Here is a 20,905-nt window from a genome sequence, read left to right as displayed (position 1 = left end):
CCACGGTCTGATGTCATCCCCAGTGCTCTGTTTCACCATAACTTGGCAAACTGTGGAGGCTGTGGCCCCCACGACCCAATGAGGGCCCCGGAGCAAGGCACATTATTACTCCGTGGTCGAGGCCACCGGGGCCTTGTTACCGCCTCAGCAAGAGAGCCCTCCGAGGCAACAAGTAGTTCTAGGCTTCTTTTTCTTTTAACGGCAATTGAACCCATGCGATTCCATCTATAACGAGAAGATACAAAGAATAAATAATCACAAATTTCAGAGTTTCAATTATATTTACACCAAAAAAGTGATGCCCCATCCGTATTTGCTAGATTTTTTTCGCCTCGTGGCGCCGTGGCCCTTGACGATCGCAGCCCTGTAACCGGCCGTTTCCGCCTAAAGCATTGCACTGTGCCCTGACATAAGCACCCGTCGCAGATTTGCGTCTAAATGGATCGTATGGTTCTATTCTAGCCGCTCGCATTTCGCGCGGTGACACAAATTCTCCCGTGGCGTTGGGTCACAAATACAATCGCTATGACCGATTGTCATTGTATCTGGTCGTTATAAGCGGTACATCGTTATGTGCAGTATAGGTGGATCGCACTGCAGTGTTGCAGCTTGACGATTTCAGCTGAGACTGCATGTATGGTAAAGTGTAGTTGATTTTTTCAGCGAAAAATGTATATTTCAACCCTTTGTATAAATTGAGTAGGCACAGAGTGTGCAGCATGTTTTGAACCGTGCTCGGTGTTCCTGAGCTCGGAGGTCGCACTAAATTCCTCTAAAATTAGCCGGAAGCATTTCCCTGCTAAAAATCAGAAAACCTGGTGCATAAGTATTCACCAAATCAATTTCGTCTTTAAATTTAGGGGGAACGATCTAAGTTTGTGTATAAATACACACCAAGTCGAATTGTTGTACACATGTATACCCCTTGAATTTCCCCGCTAAACTTGGCGTCGGGTAATACATTTGCGTTGCGCTTCCACGCTACAAACTTTGCATTACACAGTGATGGAAGTGCTGCGCCAATTCGCGCCATGGGGGAACGTCCGCCACATCTTGCGCCAAAGTGCAATTTTTGATAAGAATTGCGCCACACGTGCGCCGAAATGGGCTTAAAAAAAGTTGACTAATTTATTATTGGTCAACCCTAATATTTGGAAAAGTAGAAGCAAAGAAAAATTGTACAGATATGAGTTTCACAGCGTCTCTACTCATTATATAGTTTGTTTCGTCTTGGGTCAGAGCACATTCGAAGGCTCGAGCACTAACAACCACAAACACTAAAAGCTCGAGTCACGCAACATTCTCAGCACTTGATTGGTGTAGCCGATGAAAGAACACATTTGAGGAAATGAAGAATGCCAGAATGTCCTGCTTTGATGCTGCAAATCAACTGGCCAGGGCAGTTGGTGCTAGGCATCAACAGCTCTGGCCGGTTGATGCAATGGCTGGTTAATCTCCGACATCGTCTAAAGTTCCGCATGATGTCGTCGATCCCGAGAAAACTTTGCAAAGTAGTGAGATTGCCGATTGCGGCTACTGTGATAAGACAGAACTAGGGTCTTGGGTACTCCTCGTAAGATGACTCGATTATTGTGCCTGCCACGTGCCTTTGTCTCGTGACTGCAGAATACCGTAGCACTCCGGTGCAAAGCTTCACAGCTTTGCACCAGAGTGCTAAAAGCAGCGGCTGACCTGGGGGAGCGCCTGACTTAGTTTGATAGTCGCACAGATAATACTGAGGATTATTACAGGTCGACCTTCTTTGACCTAATTGTAAATTAATCTGTAATAAAAAAAGAAAGAAACTGAGCCGAGAGACGTAACTCTGAGTCCTTCGCCGCTAGTGTCACCTTTAATGGCCGATTCACACGACAGACTGATCCGCAACCGAGTTGATCACGTGGCGACGTGTCCGCGGTTCGTTTGTCTCCCAAGCACACCCACACGAGGGAGACAGCAAGCAGACGCCAGTGAGGACAAACCGAACCTGTTCGCCACCCCTCAGTGCCACGAAACTCTAACATTGCACTGTGGCACCGTTGCCCAAGAGAGAAATCGCTGTTTGCTACCGCAATAGAGAATTGTACGCTGCTGTTACATACAGATTGAGACACAACACCATGATGGGCTTCGCGCGAAACGCCATTAGCTTTACTAACCCAAGGCATGACTGCGACACACGCATATTCAATCTCGAGAATTGTTCGGCGTGCAAGCGACGAAGTTCTGGGCTCGCGGAGGGCGTTTGGAGATGCCTTCACTCACTCCGCGCTCGTGCACTACACTCAGGCACACCACAGCCAAAAGAAACGTCTCGCTCGGTAAAAGGCTGACTAGATCGGCGAGAATTTTCGCGGCATGATAGACAAGTTTTGACGGAAGCTCCTTGACACGGACCTGGAGGAGTAGCGCAGCCTGCGTCGCGTCAGCTGTACAAAGGTTCTGCAGTTTCTTTCACGCGTGAAACCAAGAATCGCGCACCAAAATTAACCAGCGAACGCACAAAACACAACAGTGCGCCATTTTTGTTTTAATCGTCCGAAAAAGAAAAAAAGAGCAAGAAAACACTATTTTTGCCAGACAAGCTTTTCAATTCAATCTCCTGCCGAAAATCCACGAGTGAAAAGGTGCTAAACTTTATCAGCCTGCATACGAGGCGCGGATCGCGGGAATCGGTGACGCGACAATCATTTGGTACACGGTCCGCAGACGAAAATCGCGGTTTGGTTCATCGCGTGAATAGGTTACAAAAAACAAGTGTAGGATTTTATAATTTTTTTTTGTGCTTGATTTTGCAGCGTATGATATTAGAGTTTTGAGTTTGATAGGTTCATTGAACTTTCGGGAAACATTTTTATTGGTAGATGTGTTAGCAGATATACTGGTTTTTGCTGGCATTTCACAAATTATATTTAGAAGCTAAACAAACTACCGACTGTAAAATGCAAGGTGAGAGAGGATTTATCGCAATGAAGTATTGCGCAATGCTGCACTTTTCAATAATTTTTTAATGCCCATAGTAAATTAAACCTACTCCAACTAGTCTTATTTATGAAGACTGTGTTCCTTTTACGCCCTCTCTATTCTTATCAATAACAAGTAATATGCTCGAGTATCAAAGTGGAACCCTTGATCACTATCACGAATGAACTCGTTTAGAGATGCAATCACTTTTTCATTCTTAAGTGATGTGCTAGCAGATGTTGGCATCTGCTCCAAAAGCGTCAGTGGGTGCTCCAAAACAATATTTTGCCTGCTGCAGAAGCTGCTATAAAATTTCAAATGTGGCTTCCATCGCTGATTACACTCATTTTGGGGACACTTTTTTTATTAAGCATACCTCAGCGTACAGAGATTCGGAACCACTTCCCTAAGCTGGTGTCTCCGAGGCGAAGCGGCGAAGCGCCAGCCTATGGTGGCGGGTTCGATTCCGTGCCGGGGTTCCCGCAATCTGACGGAGGTGCAGCGCAAAGGTTCTGCAGTCGCAGCATTTTCTGGAAGTGGAGGTTTTCCTCCGGTTTGCTTTGGCACATTTTTCTTGCCACTTCTCCGCTTGCATCCTTGGACGTCTGCCACTGACACGCTCTGCTGGCCCCCACTATCGGTCCCCGATTTCCCGAAAACAAAAAGGGAGGAAGCCAACCGTGCAGTTTGCATGGTTGATGCCCTCGCTAAAAACAAACATGTGTACCAAAACCTTCATTTTTTTTGAGCAGCACTTTTTTCCTGCACGGCATCTGCTGTGTTTTGCATAAACAGCCCTTAAAGGGCAACTCCGCTTAATTTCAAAAATTTTGAGATAGTGGCCGATTTTGCTTTTTGAAGCACTCAAAAACAATCCCCAATCCTTTGTTTCGCGAAAAATAAAATATTTTTCGTGTAATTTTACTCTAGCCATGATCACAAACCGAAACCGAAACGGTGGCAAAGCCGGACAACATTGTGTATTCGGCATCACTAAGCATGTACACCCACGATAAGAGGGGAAGAAGCAGCTCCCCTCTTATCAGGATCCTCCTTTGTGCCTCCTGGATTAGCACAGGCGTCGCTATTCTCCTCCCAGAAGATTATAGAAGATTAACCTGTCACTCAAAATTCTTACAAAAGCAGCTTCCCTCTCCTCCTTTTACTTGGTGTTCAAAAGTATGCGATGTAACACAAGCCGCGCTCAACGAGGCGATCGGCTTATCAGTAGTATCAATAGTCTAGCGCCGGGCTGGCCGAGCGCGTCACTCACGTCTTTCACGGCGCTGGCGCCACCCGTGCTCTCCCCGGGAAAGAAAACAAAATTAAAAAAAAAAAAAGAAGCTGTACATGTTTGATGACGTCGCGGACGTGCCGGGAGAAGGAATTTGGAGGAAGCGGAAATGCAGCCGGGCAGTGTTGTCTGGCCCGCACGTCTCAACCAAAACCAGCGGATTCGTGCTTGTCAAACTTTGACAGCGATTTTAATGAACTTCTAGGCGGAATTTCGTCGTAATATTTGCCATGGGGGTTTGGTAGATGATAACAAAGAGAACTGTATAGTTTTGCACTACTGGAAAAGAAGCGGAGTTGCCCTTTAAAGGGATGCTGAACCAAAATTTAGATTTCGCAAAATAGGGCCGCAGGAGCACCGAGTGGGATGCTACAAACTTCAAAACATCACTCTTACATTGATATCTCAAACGGATGGCCATACTTTTGGAAAAGAGCTATGTGATCAGGGGGGGACTGTGACGTCACAATCCTGCTGGAACAGTTGAGAATGAAGGGAAGTGGCCTCGCTTCAGTTCATCAGCTTGAGGGGATGAAGCAGAGAGGACAAAGAATGAGAATTGTGACGTCACTTGTGTCGTTGGCCTCGTCAACCGTGTTCAGTCGCGCACTCTTTTTCCACAAATACCTTCATCCGTTAGAAATATTGTTGTACGAGTGATGCTTTTGGGTTGGGCCACCATACCCTCCTTCTCCTCCTAGAAACGTCACCGGCTGTCACATTTGTACATATCTATATTTCTTTCTCAAATTCTTTAGTACGATATATCCCAAAATCAAAATACCTCAAGAGCTGCACTCGTAATTTTGCATTACAGAAATTTGTAAACGGCGTTAATTTTATAGCGCAGCTCTTAGTGTCTGTTTCCGGCTTGAACGTTGTCGCGGTCGGTGTAACCGTGCGTTGCATTATACAACGTTTCCCATTGTGACGTCTCGTGGGATATCAGAAGGTCCAAATGTGCCCGCTAAGTTTGTCAGGAAATTTTTCCGCTATATCTAGCGGGAGAATGGTTCCGCTAAATTTATCGGAAAAATTTTACCCTTGTGACGTCACGTGACCCTCCCCTCTTCAAGAGCTGCGCTCTAATTCGCCGTTACTGAGAATTGTAAAGGTCTTTCATTTTTTCCCCCTCAGACTGGCACGATCGGAGACCTGGAGCCAGCGCCATGTGTCCGGGTGTGCAGGAGTCCCTCCAGTACTTTGCCATTGCGGCCATGTGCCACAACCGGGGCATCGGCGTCCTCAACACGCTGCCCTGGCGGCTCAAGAAGGAGATGGCGTACTTCTCGCGCATCACCAGCCAGGCGGCCGAGGGCAAGAGCAACGCGGTCGTGATGGGGCGCAATACCTGGGACTCCATCCCACCCAAATACAAGCCCCTGCCTGGAAGGTGAGGGACTTGCCAGAGTCACCCGATTTTGGAAATGGGGCCATGTGCTCGAGCCTTCCTGGTTAGTGAACACTATCGTAAAATACGGCGGAAGCGCCCACTTTGTTCAAGCACCCACTATTAATGTGTTCCAAACTTTGGAATGCTGCAAAATATATGTTCAGCGTCCGATTTGACTGGACAAGTATCCATGACTAGATTATTTCATTTCATTTATTGAACCTTAAAGGGAAGATGGGGCACTTCTACATTTGAGAAAAAACGCTTGAATTGCATTCATTTGGCCTTTAGATTAACAGATATCAAAATTGTATTTCAATGCGACGCGCCGGAGAGCCATACGAGCAATTTCGAAATAGGACTGAAGCCCCGCCTCCCTAGCCTTGGGCAGCCAAAAGAGCCGTCGATGACGTCACGGACAGCGACTGTCTTTCGCGTTTTTCTCGCGTTTAACAATACTTACGCAGCAAATGGTTTGGGTATTCGGGTTCACGGGGTAAAAATACACTAGAATTCACTTCTAACTCATTTTTTCCAAGAAGCTCCGTAGCTTCCCTTTAAGGGCCCGTGAGGGCATTACATAAGGGGGGGATCATTCATATTATACATTGGAAAAAACGGACACAAAAAAAATACATTCTGGAAAAGGTTGGTAAACAGTTAACAACATAAAAAGTGCGATTGAAGACTTGATTTAAAGGCGTTTGGTTCTACGATGGTGACGATGGAGGATGGGAGGCTGTTCCAGTCATTGATAGCTTGTGGGAGGAAAGATCGGTTGAAAGCGTTTGTTGAGCCAGAGATCCTTCTGATGGTACAGGCATTGCTTAGGCGAGATGATGTTCGATCGGGAGGTGATAATAATGCTGTTTTAAGTTCAAGACAGTCATAATAAATTTTGTGAAGGAGGCAGAGCTGAGAGATGTTCCTACGAAGCTGCAAAGAAGAAAGGTTGAGTTGACTTTTTAGTGAAGAGACACTGATGGAGTTATCGTACGTGGAGAGGATGAAACGAGTGACCCTGTTTTGAATTGCTTCCAGATGATTGATAAGGTAGCCTTGATGGGGGTTCCAGATGGAGGCAGCATATTCTAATTTAGGTCGGATAAGTGTGTCGTAGGCCAGTTTGCGGACAGTTGGTGGAGCAGGTCGAAGGTTACGTCGGAGTACTCCCAGGGTCCTGGAGGTGTCTGCGGAGATGGCTTCAATGTGATTATTCCATGAAAGGTCTGATGTTAATTTTACACCAAGATATTTGTACGAAGGAACGGTCTCAATTAAATCGGAGCCCAAGTAATAGTGGTAGGACAAAACAGTTTTTTTTTTCTAGTGAAACTGATTAGTTTACATTTAGATTTGTTTAATGGCATCAGCCACTGTTCACACCATCTATTAATTTTTACTAAACCATCTTGAAGTTGAATGTTATCATGTTCACTTGTTACTTTGTTATATACGACACAGTCATCTGCAAACAGGCGAATATTAGACAAAATGGTGGCCGGAAGGTCATTTATGAATATTAAAAAAAGTAGGGGACCCAGTACGGACCCTTGGGGAACACCAGATGAAACGTTTGTTAGGGCAGACTCATGGTAATTAGTAACGGTGTATTGCACGCGGTGAGAAAGAGTCACGTATCCATGAGAAGATTAGCGGGTCAAGACGTAGGGATGCCAGTTTGGATAGTAGTCGTTGATGGGGAACATGATCAAAAGCTTTCGAAAAATCCAGAAAGATGGCGTCAGTCTGAGCCCGACACTCGAGATTAGTATGTAGGTCATGAATGAAGTCTCAAAGCTGCGTCTCACAGGAGAGTCCCTTTCTAAATCCATGCTGCTTTTTGGAAAAAAATCTATTAGTTGTTAGGTGACTCATAATTTGCGAATATAGTATATGCTCAACAAGTTTAGATGCGATTGAAGTTAAAGATGTTGGACGATAGTTTGAAACCAAACAGCGACTTCCCAGCTTGAAAACTGGGACGATCCTGCCAACCTTCCAGTCAGAAGGGAGGGAGCTTTCAGATAGTGACTGGTCAAATATTAATTTTAAGAACTCACTCGAGATACTGGTAGTATTTTTTAGAATTTTTGAATTGATGTTGTCGGTACCGGCGGATGATGAGAGTTTTAATTTGGCAATGAGGTCTCGAATACCGGCTGCGCTTACACTGATTGGAGGCATGGTTTCGTAAGGTTGCTCGGGGAGGCTGGGAACAGTGTTCAAACACTCGTTAGTAAAAATGGAAGAAAAATATTCGTTAAACACTGTAGGAATGTCTCTCTCTGGAATGGGATCGCCGTTGTCGGTACGTAGCTGGATGGCAGAGTTGTTGTTCTTTGGTGAAACCATATTCCAAAACTTTCTCGGGTTACTCCTCAAAATGGACAGTAAGTCATTAAAAAAGAATTTATTCTTGGCTTGTTTTATGCTCCTGGTGTAGTTTTTTAATGCAGAATTGTAGACATCCCAAGACTGGCTGGTATCTAACCGTTTGGCCTTTACAAAAAGTCTTTTTTTCTTGTTTCGCAAAAAGAGCAAGGTTTTTGTAAACCATGGATTACCTAAATCGGTGCGTACACGAACTGTAGGAACAAACATTTTTACTAGATGATTCATTTTAGTTTTAAATAATGTCCAGTTTTCTTCTACAGATCTAAGATGAAAATGAACGACGTAATTGTCAAAGAAGATTGCCAACTCGCTGTTTATCGAGATATAATCAGCTCTGTTATAATCGTGAATAGTTTTGGAAATGGGATGCTTGGTGAGAGTGGGGAGTGACAAATCAACATGCAGCAGCCTGTGATCACTGAGCCCGTCACAGTACTGGATACACTTGACAAGATCCAGTGACGTAGTTAGTATTAAATCGAGAATATTTCCCAAACGAGTTGGTTTATCAACAAGCTGTGTAAGGTTCAGAGTAAGACACATGTCTAGAAAATGTGCGGATGTGGCCGAGCCTACGGATGAAAGGTTTGACCAATCGATTTGAGGAAAATTAAAATCACCAAATAACAACATATCAGCCTTTGGAAACCGATCTCGTATATCAAGTAAGACAGAGCATAGATCAGTATGAAATGATGAAGCACAATTTGGTGGCCTATAACATACGCCCACAATGACCTTATTTGATGGCGTACAAACACATATGCAAGTAAATTCCAAGTCATGGTTCGCTAAACAGATATCAAAAGAAGATATAAAACTCTTTATTGCGATAAGCACACCGCCACCCCTCTGGCCATGCCGGTCGTGGCGGAAGATTTTGTAATCTAGGTTTCGCGGAAAAAGCTCCTTATCTTCGATTTCAGGGTTTAACCAAGTTTCTGTCAAAATGACTAAATCTGATGAGCTGTCCTCCAGTACACTGTGAAACTCGTTGCGTTTTGGCATGAAGCTGCGAATATTAGTGAAAAGAACAGAAAGGCTTTTCTTTTTATCGCGCAAGGCGGCACAAGGGGATGACGGTAACGCTTTATTTTTGCCAGAAGCATGTAGCTATGAAAATTCAACAACTGTTTGAGATTCCGAGTTAAAAATAAAACGCTTGTCCGCATGCAGTTTGTTAAAACGCACTTTAAACGGTACGTTCATACTCCTACCATACTCAAAAAGTTTGGCACGGGCAACTCGCACAGACGCAGAAAAATCTTTGCGTACAGCGTAATGGGTGCCTTTCAGTTTGAACCCACAAGCCAGGATGCTCTCTTTGTCTTTAAATCGGGCAAACTTAACTATTATTGGCCTAGCTTTCTGGGGCTCGAATTTCCCTAGGCGGTGTAATCTTTCTAAATTTGCGGCATCAAGCTGGATTCCCAGCTTGCTCGAACAAAACTCAATAAATTTTTGTTTCGACTGCCCCCATGTTTCGGTGCTGTTATCTGGGCAGCCAAAGAACAACAGATTTGACCTCTGAAGCCAACTTCGTTGTCATCGCACTGCTTCCGAATATTCGCTAGGTCAACAGGAAGATTTTCATCATGGGGGGTTAGAGATGCAGAGTTCCTATCAGCCAACTTCGTTTCTACAGCACTCATCCTTGAAAACAATTGTTGGACAGATATCTCGGTAGCCTTTTGTCCGCTCTCCAGTGACGAGATTGTTGCCAGCAAAGTTGTCTGAGCAGCCTCGATTCTCTGGACAGCTGCAAGAATACTCGTGATTTGCTCACTATCGGTTAGTGGTCCCGGGTTTGCCTCCACGTCTCCGGACATTAACAAAAGGAGCCGAGAAACATAAAAAATGTATGAGTACTGCAAACAGTAAAAACACAGCCACTTTCGCCAGAAAAGGTCGTTGGGGCACGACATCGCAATAAAATTCGGATTTCTACTTCAAGAACAAACTGCATTCGGAAGGTAACCAACCTGAAGAAGGGAGAGGTTTTGCATCGCTGTTTGTCTGGCGACGCCGTGCCCCAACTGGCCATCCATAGCGGTCGGCTTATGTAGCCACCCGTCCGGGTAGGAACCATGTGATGTTACAGTGCTTGATTGTTGCCAGGTGCTGATGTTGAACGCCTCCTGGTGGATCCAAGTTGGTGGCGGAAACGCTCGAGGAAATGCCGTGACACTCTCGATGACAACAGATGACGTGTCCCAAGCCAGAAGATGACGATGCAGCAGATTTCCTGGCGGGATCGCAGAAAGGGCCGCAGTCAGTTAAATTAGTTTTCAGTGAAAGTGGAGTGGGCCGGTATTTTCCAGTGAACAAATTTTGCTCAAATCTGAGGAAAAATGCCTCTTCACCTCAAGCAACCCAAAATGCATAAAACTAGCCATCAATTACTTCCAGAAGCTGCCGCTTGATTCAAGTAGAGCCACATACTCGAGAGGCCAGATCGAGAAAGAGACATAAAAGCAATCTGCCAGTTCTTGGTTATTTTATGGCTAAGGACAATGGTTCTTGGTTATTTGATCAAAACATAATCAAGTGCAAGAAAACTATTTTTTCTTTGACAGCCAAATGTTCTAAAAAAAGACATCTAACATATTTTGCGCAGTGCATAAACCATGCAGAAAATTTTTCTTTTCTTTTGGGGGCGTCATTGCAACGAGCATGGGGGAATTGGTGCCCCTTTTGTCCAGTTTGTCTCGCAGTAGCTTTGTCTCGTTGAAGAAGAGATGTGCATACATACTATCTGGCACGAATGAAATGTGAACATCGTGGCCTTGGATACGTGCTGCACGACCTAGATGTAATTAGTAAGTGATGAAACTGCGGCTTGTTTCTGCTCAACCAAAATAAGAAGTTTTGCGCATTGTTCATACGCCACACAAAGCAGTTCTTTCAAGACTTGGTTGTCAGAAAAACAAGCGATGCTTTTGGCATTTGAAGCCTGCAAGTGTTGATAAGATAACATATATCTAATCTAAAATGCACCTGCCTATATCTTAATTCTCCAACTAAAGGGGAAAGTAATGCTCCGTGAAAAGCCAGGCCTTCTTTACTAAGGTTCTTGAGGTGAAAACGAGTATAGTTGCCTTTAGGTGGTGCAGCACGTATTGTAGGCCACAGTGTTTGCATTTCATTTATACTGGATAGTACCTGAAGAAAACTGTCTGGGTAATTTCCATTCTTTCTAACATATGTGTTCTGAATATGTGTGCTTGATCTTTTTGACTGCTTTTTATGAGATATTTATTGCCTAGTGAAATTTAGGTGATGGTACAGTGTTGCAGGGGTGTAGTGGAAAATTGGAATAATGATATCATCCTCGTTTTTGCACTGCCAGCCTTGCACTTGTTGCTCGAGTGGTAACTTTAGCGTACACTTCCCAAGTGCTCCAATTGTTTCTAAAACCTACTGTTTTAGTGGTTTTCAATGACACTCGGCAAGTTTCTAATGGGGGTTTACTTCCCCAACTAAAAAGATAATTATCAAATTTTAGTTAATTATTTGACTTATTGCGACGATTAGCCCCCTGTATTATGTCTCCCTGGCTGTGTAACTTGCCCTCACAAACGATATTAGTGTACCTTTTGCGCCTTTTTTTTTATGGGTCTGTGGGAATCAAAATCTGTGTATGTCGAGCAGCCGTGATGCTACTAAAACGATTAGCGACTGGCTCAGACTGAGCGGCCACAAATGGTTGCAACGCAGTCGATGGCATTCAGTCGGTCCTGGGCGTATTGGGTGGCTCCACCCTCGACTCGGGATCTCTGGATTGGCACAGATTGCGTACCCTTTTGCGCTGCAGAGTGAACGTGGTGGTGAGCCGAACTCTGGAGAAAGTTCCGGACGGTCACCACGTGGCAAGGAGCTTCTCGGACGCCCTCAGCCTACTCCAACCGCTCGTGGACAGCGGCAAGGTGAGTTGGCCCCACATTTCGACCAACTTGAAGGACTCGTCCTGTGTCGTCTGGGTGCGCCGTTTTAATTTTTTCTTTGAAAAAGAACCTCTTTTTTTGCCTTATTGTTGACTGAACTCCCCAAACACAGTGTTTTTGGAGTCTTGGGAAACCAAAACATACGAGTGACGTTGCACTTGTGCAGAGGGTACACTCTGTCACGGAGCTAATGTGAAGGTTAAAGTCGTTAAGAAGACGAGGACCAGTAAAATAAGACACACACACCACAGAGCACACTTGCAACTGAAGTTTAATCTGAATATCGGATAGGAAGAAAAGCCTATACAGTCGCCGACCGATTAATCGGGCTTTGCACGGACTGAAAAAAACGTCCGAATAATAGAGCAGTCCGAAAAATCAGCAGATTCAAAAACTTGCCTTTATTACTTCCAAGTGGGCTTAAAAAAGGCATAAATAGTGCCTTGCTTCAAGTTACGCCTGCGTGCCTTGTTTTAGGTCACGCCTCCGTTTGCGTTGGGCAACTTTCTGTTAGCTTGAGAATCGCTCCCTTCTTTCCTAGCGTTATGGTCGAATACTTTCTGCACTTCTTTGCGACACATCACGGCGGCAGAAGAACAGACGGAGACGTGCCGTTCAAGCCAGCATTGTCCGAATGAGAGGAGAGGCGCAAAATGGCGACTAGCGATGCGAAAGTGGGGCGGAGGCGCGAAGGGATGAAAGCGATGGAAGGAAACAAAGCAAAATTATAATAATGATGATGATGATGATGATAATGGCATGCAGCTAAATGAAAAAAAAAAAAAAAAAATGGCTAGCATAGCGTCACTTAGGCTGTGTTCCAAATCTTACCCTAATGGATCCGAGTTACTCCGGCGGATCGTGTCACGTGACGGCACAGACTGAAAAACGCTGGACGCAGGTAGGTTTCAGAACGCCAAGGGTACAAAACCCTTACCCTGGAGTATGATAGAGTAAATTTTGGAACACGGCCCTAGTGGTAGGACTCATGAGTACTCAAGTTGCGCTGCCAAACCAAGCCAATCCATTTGCAGCCAACATAGAATTCAAAATGGCCGCTTCTCGGTTATGGTGGCCAGAAGGGGAGGTGGCAGCATTGGCCGCTGCGGAGTGTAGCGGCCAATCATGCTAGCATGCTAGCAGCGGCGGCGCTGCTGTCGACACTTAGATCGGTCGGCTTGCCGGGCAACCGCCCGCGAACGTGCTGCAAGGCCGGCGGTTCGGACTTTGTCGGTGGCATTTCATATGCACAAGAACCACTTTTGGTATTTGTGGGACATTTGTTTGTTACATTGATAGCAAAGCGCTATTTGTGAGTGGGTACGCACAAAACAAAAATCACGCTAAGGACACGCAAGCGTACAGCGCATCAAGCATGATCGGTTTTCCTCGCGCGCCCACACTGCCTAAAGGTAAAGCATTTCTTTTTTTACGCGTGAGCGTATATGCGCCCATTTTCACGAGAATCATGTCATGTCTGAAACTCGGTGTTTGTTTTGGCACGTCATTTGTCATTTGATCAGAAGGTCATTCCGAAGCGTATTTCATACGCTTCTGCATGCCACTGGCATCCAGAAGCCTTGAGTGATCCGAGAAGTGAGTGGGTAAGCGTGGTGGAAGCTTCTAAAACCATCCAACATTACGCGTAGCAGCTGGATACAGCCAAATTGGGATTTCGCATAAAGCGAGTAATGTTGGAAAACAAGTCTTTCAAGCTGAAACGAAAATATCTGCTTCTGTCGGGTCGTTACTGGCGGGATGCCGGGGCTCCTCATCTATACCTGCCAACTCTTCCGAATCTTTCGTAAAATGTATGAATTCGGTCTAATTTTACGACTGTACAAATCTTGCTGCAAATTTTACAAAAAAAAAATTATAATTTTGTTTTTCATTTTTTTTTTGTAAAATTGCTGTTGGCAGTACTTTGCACCGCCACAAGGGGGCGCTAGGTACCGTCGACGGCAGCGTCGTGGTTTTTACTGTTCGTCTATCCGGTGGCCACGGATCCAAAACCAATCCAAAGCCCAAAGCCTGTGTTTGGCAACGCACGTTGGTGTGGCGTGTTGGGCCTTGCTGTTTCGGCCAGTTTCGTGGCAAGCAGAGCGGTGTCTGTGTTTGTTGCACGTATAATCATAGCATTTCTCTAGTCGCGGTGGCTTCGCGGCGCAATGGCGAACTCCAAACCTCAAAAGAGGTACTTTCAGGTGTTCCTGAAATGCTAAACGAAGGAATTCTTGTGTTCGTGCCGTCCAAGAAGGGAGAGATGTTTGGATTCTGTTGCATGTGCACATGTGATGTAAGCGTTTTGCGCGGTGGCAAGGCTGACAGTAAGCTGCACATCGCTTCGCGTAAACACCATGGATAAGTGCCTGCCTCTTACTACTACTACCCACCTCCCCCCCCCCCCCCCCCCCTTGCGGGAGTTTTACGAATTCGAAAGTCCGCAGGTTGCCAAATATGCTCATCTCTGCGGCCGATGGGAAAACCTGACTTCCCTGGCCCCGTACCAGGAGCAGAGAGACGGGTTTTTCCGTAGCGGCGACGACAACAGGCGAGGTCGAAATCTCTGCAGAATGTCGCGCGTGAAGCTATTGCTTCAAAATTGATACCAGTTCGTCAATGTGCATACCTTGAAAATAGCACATGGGATGTTAATTTTGCCCTGTATACTGAACATAGTACCTATTGTTATTAATTCTAGTGCAACTATCTTGACTGCCCAGTTATACGGTTTACTATTGGCCAGACTATATTATCAAAAATAGGCATCCATACTCTGTAGTTCACACTGATTCACTAAGTGCTCTGAGAGCATTCAGATCCCTTGAGATAGCAAAAAAACGCCCTAATAACTCAGCTACAACATAAAGTGGTTGCTGCGGCTAGGGACAACAAATTGCAGATAGTCTTTTGCTGGGTGCCTAGTCATGTGGGTATTCCCGGCAATGAAGCTGCTGATCGTGCCGCTTCCACATGTGCTACAAGGAAGGTTGATATTCAAGACATACCCTACAAAGACTACAAAGCGACCGTAAAGAAAAGTATCAAGGTTAAATGGCAAGAGGAATGGTCCCACAAAACCAGCAACAAACTTTAAGTGGTAAAGCCGATGCTACAGGAGTGGCCGAAAGCCCGTCACAGGGACCATTTTTTTCAGGTAGTCCTTTCGTCGGCTAAGAATTGGCCACACACATATAACACATGGGTATCTGCTTCGCAGAGAGAATCCACCTGCATGCAAACACTGCTCAGAACCATTAACTGTAGTGCATATCCTTCTTGAGTGCCCCGCATGTCAAAGATACAGTGTAGACCGCATATAATGTATGTCGCGGGAGTCGCGAAAATCCGCACTATAAGCGGTACCGCGCTATAACCAAAACATAAATTTTTCAGGCCAAAACTTACCTTTGTAAAACAATTTATTTTATGTTAAATGAAAAATAAAGCTTAGTTTGAGGAAAGTCTTTATTTCACCAGACTAGTACACTTCTCTCTTAAGTGTGTCGCACATTTTGTAAGAAATGAGTGACTTTTGCCTGGCGCAGCCGGACGGACGTTGCGAGCGTTCAGGATTGCTAACCCTAATCACTTTTCTCCGGCGATGAAAACGCGTGAAAATTCGCATCCTTCATATGGTACGCGCCAGTAATACCTTCAACTTGAGCACAGGCATGAAATGTGCCAAATAAGAAATCCGGGCGATGTTCGAAAACACAAATGCTTAGAAAGCACCATTGTATTCGAAGTAAACAAACACGACGACACGGGCGTTTCTGCCGTTTTGAGAGTGCCGCCACAGCATCGCCGCACGAGTAGGTGGATCTTCCCTTCTAGTACGTGCTGGGTTATCATAGCGACACACAACGAAAATTCAGTCAAGGATAGCGCTTTTTCGCGGAACGATGAGCTTCCACCACGCTACGGTGGCTCCGTAACTACGCCGTCTACGTCGACGATCACAACCGGCGCCATGTTCGCGGATAGAAACAGCCGGCCCGCGGCCGGCATGCAACGTGCGCGAACACTTCTCCTCGACCCGCGATTGGTCTGTCGTTGCGGTTGTTTGTTTCCAACGCAGCGGAGGGACGTAGCACGTGAACAACACGTGCGTGCGTCCCTCCGTTGCTATGGCAGCTGAAGCCTCTCTCTTCGCTTCTCTCCACTTCTTCGAGCAACCTCCTTGCCCCGCGAGGGCCGCTCGCCAACTTGCGGCTCGCACTGTTATATGTCGCACAGGGAAGCGTGCTCGCTGCGCTGGTCAGTCGGCGCGCTGTTCCAAAAACCGCACTATAACCGGTATTTCCCTTAGCGCGCCTGCATTTTAAGCGGTATGTAAATACATGGAGTTCTATGGGAGGCGAACCGATGGTTTAAAAAAGCCGCGTTATACCCTGTCCTGCACTATAAGCGGTCACATTGTAAGTGGTCTATACTGTACTGCCAATTCCACTTTGCCCATTTTGTTCAGCACACATGCCTCTACACCTTGCTCTTCTGCTTGGAGATGAACCGTTTATAAATCATACATAGGTTTTTAAAATCTTAGAAAGCTCTTAACTTTTATGCCGACTTTTAAACTACCTTAGCAGCTTTTAAATTTTTCATCTACCTTATTTATATACACATTCATGTCCATAGTTTTATTCTATGAGTGGCCACTGAGCCCTCTTCCTTCTCTAAAAACCGTGTCTTGAAGTAGTGGCAGATTTTGGCGCTCTGTAGCCTTAGATGCTTTTGTGCTAATAAAACTCTGTCATTCAGTCAATTGATCAAACTTTGCTGAATATGGTCGAATGACGGACAGCGCCTGTCAGCCGATCGCGATCTATGGGTTCCCACGTGGACGGGCGGGGCTGATTGGCCGCTTGCGCACGTGGAAACCGATAGTTCGCGAGTGGCTGACAAGTGCTGTGTGCCGTTCGACCACATTCAGCAAGTTTCGGTAGTGCCATCTGTCTTTCTGCGCCGACAATAAGTGTCCGTAACTTTGAACACTTTTTTAATATGCAAATCGGTTGCACATGAATGTAAGTTCAAGTTTTTTAAGATGCTTAGAGTTCGTAGATTGGGTTATGACCATAAAACGAGGATCTCAAAATGCCCTTTAGGGTCCCTTAATGCCGTTTACAGACCTCTAAAAAAAACTTTTAACGAGTCGCGAGATTTTTCTGGTTTACGGCTCAAACTTGCCTGTCCCAGACTTTGCACCAATGTTCGGACAGATATGCCCACCGCCTGCAGTCGGCAAATTCGAAAAAGTTCCAACATCTTGGAACTTTTTCATTATGGCAGAAAAATTACGTAGACAACTGGCTGGGCTAGGCCATTGTTCGGAGCTTGAATCATTCCTTGGTTTCCCCGAGTTGCGTTGCCAATGAATCCATCCATACCGACTAAGATAGGGGAGGTTGTAAATTTTAGGGGGAGACAATTGCACGTGACAATCACCAAGTACGAGTTTGGAACCCCCCCCCCCCTCCGGGGTTTACGCCGATGCCCGGCCCAAGCGGCAAAGATGCCTCGAGGAGAGTCGCTGCAAAGCGGTGCTCGTCTTGGTGTCGCCGCACTCTCGTTTCGAGTCTCGGCGAGATGCCCTGGGGGCGATGTTGACTCGGGCCTTGTGTTCTAGCTGGGCTCTACACTTGTGACCAGACGTGACCATGTACTGCTTAGAACCACCAGCATACCTGCCAACTCTTCCAAATCTTTCGTAAAATGTAAGAATTGGAACTGATTTTACTAATATTGCTTCAAAGTTTGGTAAGAAACATAAAATTACAAAAAGAAAATGTAAAAAAAGTTACAAAAGAATGCTAAAAAGAGACTACTGCTGGCGGTACGGTTTTTAATATTCGTCTATCCGATGGCCATGGATCCAAAGCCTCTGTCTGTGTCTTTGGTGGTGCACGTTGGTTCGGTGTGTTTAGCCGTGGTTGAGCCTCACCGTTTCGTCCAATTTCGTGGCGACCAGTGCGGCGTCTGTGTTTGTTGCACGTGTAATTGTGGCATGCCCCTAGTTCCAGTGGCTTCACGGCACAATGGCGAACTCCGTACCTCAAAAGTACTTTCAGGTGTTCCTGAAGTCCTACACGTCAAAATTCTTGTGCTTCGTGCCGTCCAAGAAGGGAGAGAAGTTTGGATTCTGTAGCACATGCACGTGTGATGTAAGCTGCACATTGCTTCGCGTAAACACCAGGGATATGTGCGATATCCCTGGTGTTTACTATCGTTCACCCCGAAAAGTGCCTTCATCCTACTTCCCCCCCCCCCCCCCCCCCCCCCCCTTCCTTTGCAACCGCAGGAGTTCTACGAATTTGAAAGTCCACAGGTTGGTAGGTACGCATCAGTCTCTAGACTGGAAACATTAAGTTTCGAGTCCAGATAGTACAACAATAATCGGTTAGAACAAATCTTTGGGTTCCCCCATAAGTGGATTGCACTGTATTTTTGAAATTCGTTCTGGTTTGCATTGGCTATGGCGCCTGAACGTAGGACGCGTGGCTCTGCAGGTGGACAAGACGTTTGTGGTGGGCGGGGCCCAGCTGTACCGGGAGGCCCTGGCCGACCCCCGCTGCACGCGAGTCTACCTGACGGAGATAGACGCCGACTTTGAGTGCGACGTCTTCTTCCCCGAACTGGAGCCGGGCCAGTTCCGGCTCGTCCAGGAGGAGGGGGTGCCCCAGGAGGAGCAGACGGAGGGCGGCCTCACCTACCGCTTCAACGTCTACCAGAGGATCTCTTCGGGGTCAGTTTGAGCCCCGTGTTTCCTTAAATGGAATTGACGAAAGGAAGGTAATACCTGCATTATTGTTCACCATTAAAGAGCTTGCCGTTTACTGTTTTTATTTATGTATTTATTTATTCGTAATGTTGGCCTTTTGGTCGTTGCAGGAGTGGGTTGTTAGTAAAATTACAAAATTTTTAAAGCACACTTTCCCAAATGATATGCACATTAATGATTCAAACACAGATGCCTTTAAACCTATATAAATATCATCCAAGTAACAGGGGTGGAACGGCTGCGCCATTTGCGCCATTTTGCACCAGACGCATCTGTCTGCGCCGTCCTGCGCCACAGCCGATACCTCGCGCCATTATGCACCAAATCGCAAAACATGCGCCAAAACAAATTGGATTTTGTTTTGGTTTCGGTTTTTATCGACTCAATTGGCAACAATGAGTGCGTTTAGCTTGGTCGTCCTTGCAATCCTTTGTTCTTTTTATTCTCCCTGTGTATCCCGTGTCTGAAGCGGGCGAAAAAACTCGGGGTCGGATTCCAAGCGCCGCACCACCTGCGAGTAGATTGCTATTCTTCAACCATAAGCGGTTAAGGGGGGACACTACCCAGAAAAACAATTTCTGCAAAAAAAAGTTGATTTTCAAAAATGTCATATTTACATCCACCAACATCTAGAGAGTATTCCCAGAAAGTTTCATTAGTTTACACTGCATAGTTAATTTTTTATAAATTATTTTCGGTCCTCCGATGCTAAAGAAAAGGTAGAGGTTGGAGCACTTTGAACGCATTTTTCTCCATTCCCCTTTTTGGCATAAAATTCACTTTAGGAAAACTATCGTTTTGTTATTATGCAACTTGGATTCATTTTTATGAATTTTTCTGGAGTGAAATTTTAAGGGGAAGATAACTATGAGCTTGTATTTTTTATTTTTGTAATTTTTCATGCTCAAGAACTAAAAGTTTGGACAAAGGATGGAAATCTAAAAAACTGTATTTGTGTTTATGTGGCTTTTTTGTCATGAAAGATGGTATAACATAGAAATATAGCTCCATAGTTATCTGCTTTGAACTGTCCTAATGCAATATAACACATGAAAACAACAAATTTATAAGTAATTTCAAAACGATAGTTTTCCTAAGCAGACACGCCTACTTTTGTCTTTGAACGTTTGCAATTTCTTTTGTACTTCACCCAGGTTAACAAAAATTGGCAGAAATGTTCTCAACATCAACAGAAACAAGCAGTGTAAATATAATTTAAATCCGACAAGTGGTTCAAAAATTTACTCTTTTGGGTAGTGTCCCCCCTTAAGCAAGTCGGCCGAGGTGAGGTTGAGTCGTTATTCATCAGATTGCCTGAGGCTCTGCGGCCCAGGATCCGGACGTCGTCAGTTGAAAGCAAATGAGCAAAAGATTTCGCTTAGCACTTCATCGTTAGAAGTTGGAACCGCATTCCCGCAAGATAAATCGTCATTTGATAGAACTGAAACGCGGTCCGATCCGAAACCTTGCCAGCCAGTAGCTCTCTGGCGAGCGGTAGATCTGCTCGGCGTACTTTAACCTTGCGCCTGCTTATCGCTTTGAATACGATAACTCCCTTAATCGTAATTTGCTGCTTCGATATTGAGTTGCACAATAGGATAAACTCGAAATTTGTTGCCCTGTTCCTCCGCGCAACTGCACGTCCGTTGCTTACGCACGTTACGTGGTTCGCAGATATAATTACTACGTCCAGCCTGTGTGGGTTGCGCGATAAGCAGTGCTGGTTTCGAATTTGAGCAGCTGAAAGCCACTCAGAAAATGTGCAGGACACTATCTTCAGAAACATATGGTACTTTATTTTTGGTTCTCATTAAGGCTCACAAAGTTTCAAGTTTTCGCATCTATTACACTGTTATCCCATCCACCTAAGGTCCCTAACCACTCATGTTCATCTGTACTGCTAAGCACAATTGAAATTTCTCCCGTGCTTGTCTAAGGCACAAGCTGAAGTGCAATGAAAGCTGACCTGGGCTGCTGCTAGCCTGCTCCAGAATGTAGTCTTAGCTGCTCCCAACCCGCTCCAAAACAGCTGCTTCAGCTGCTCCCGTGGCTGCTCCCAAGTACATTTCATGAGTTTCACCCCTGAAGTAAGGAACACAGAAAAGGAGCGAAAGGAAATTATGTATATT

The 20,905-nt window shown here is 45.5% G+C and overlaps 1 protein-coding gene across 1 annotated transcript in view; it reads left to right on the top strand.

The window, feature by feature from the left end:
• The window catches only part of LOC115309046 (dihydrofolate reductase), a 36,984-nt gene that overhangs the window by 2,954 nt on the left and 13,125 nt on the right, over positions 1-20,905 (top strand). Inside the window, exons 2-4 of the mRNA XM_029967195.3 lie at positions 5,396-5,651; positions 11,863-11,974; positions 18,505-18,740. Coding sequence (XP_029823055.3) covers positions 5,396-5,651; positions 11,863-11,974; positions 18,505-18,740 — 604 coding nt within the window. The remainder of the gene's footprint in view (positions 1-5,395; positions 5,652-11,862; positions 11,975-18,504; positions 18,741-20,905) is intronic.

This window comes from Ixodes scapularis, unplaced genomic scaffold (genome assembly GCF_016920785.2).
Source record: "Ixodes scapularis isolate PalLabHiFi unplaced genomic scaffold, ASM1692078v2 ptg001612l_1___fragment_2___debris__unscaffolded, whole genome shotgun sequence".
In the NCBI taxonomy this organism is placed as follows: Eukaryota; Metazoa; Arthropoda; class Arachnida; order Ixodida; family Ixodidae; genus Ixodes; species Ixodes scapularis.
The sequence above is the reverse complement of the archived record's forward strand: the minus strand, read 5'-3'. Positions and strand labels throughout refer to the sequence as shown.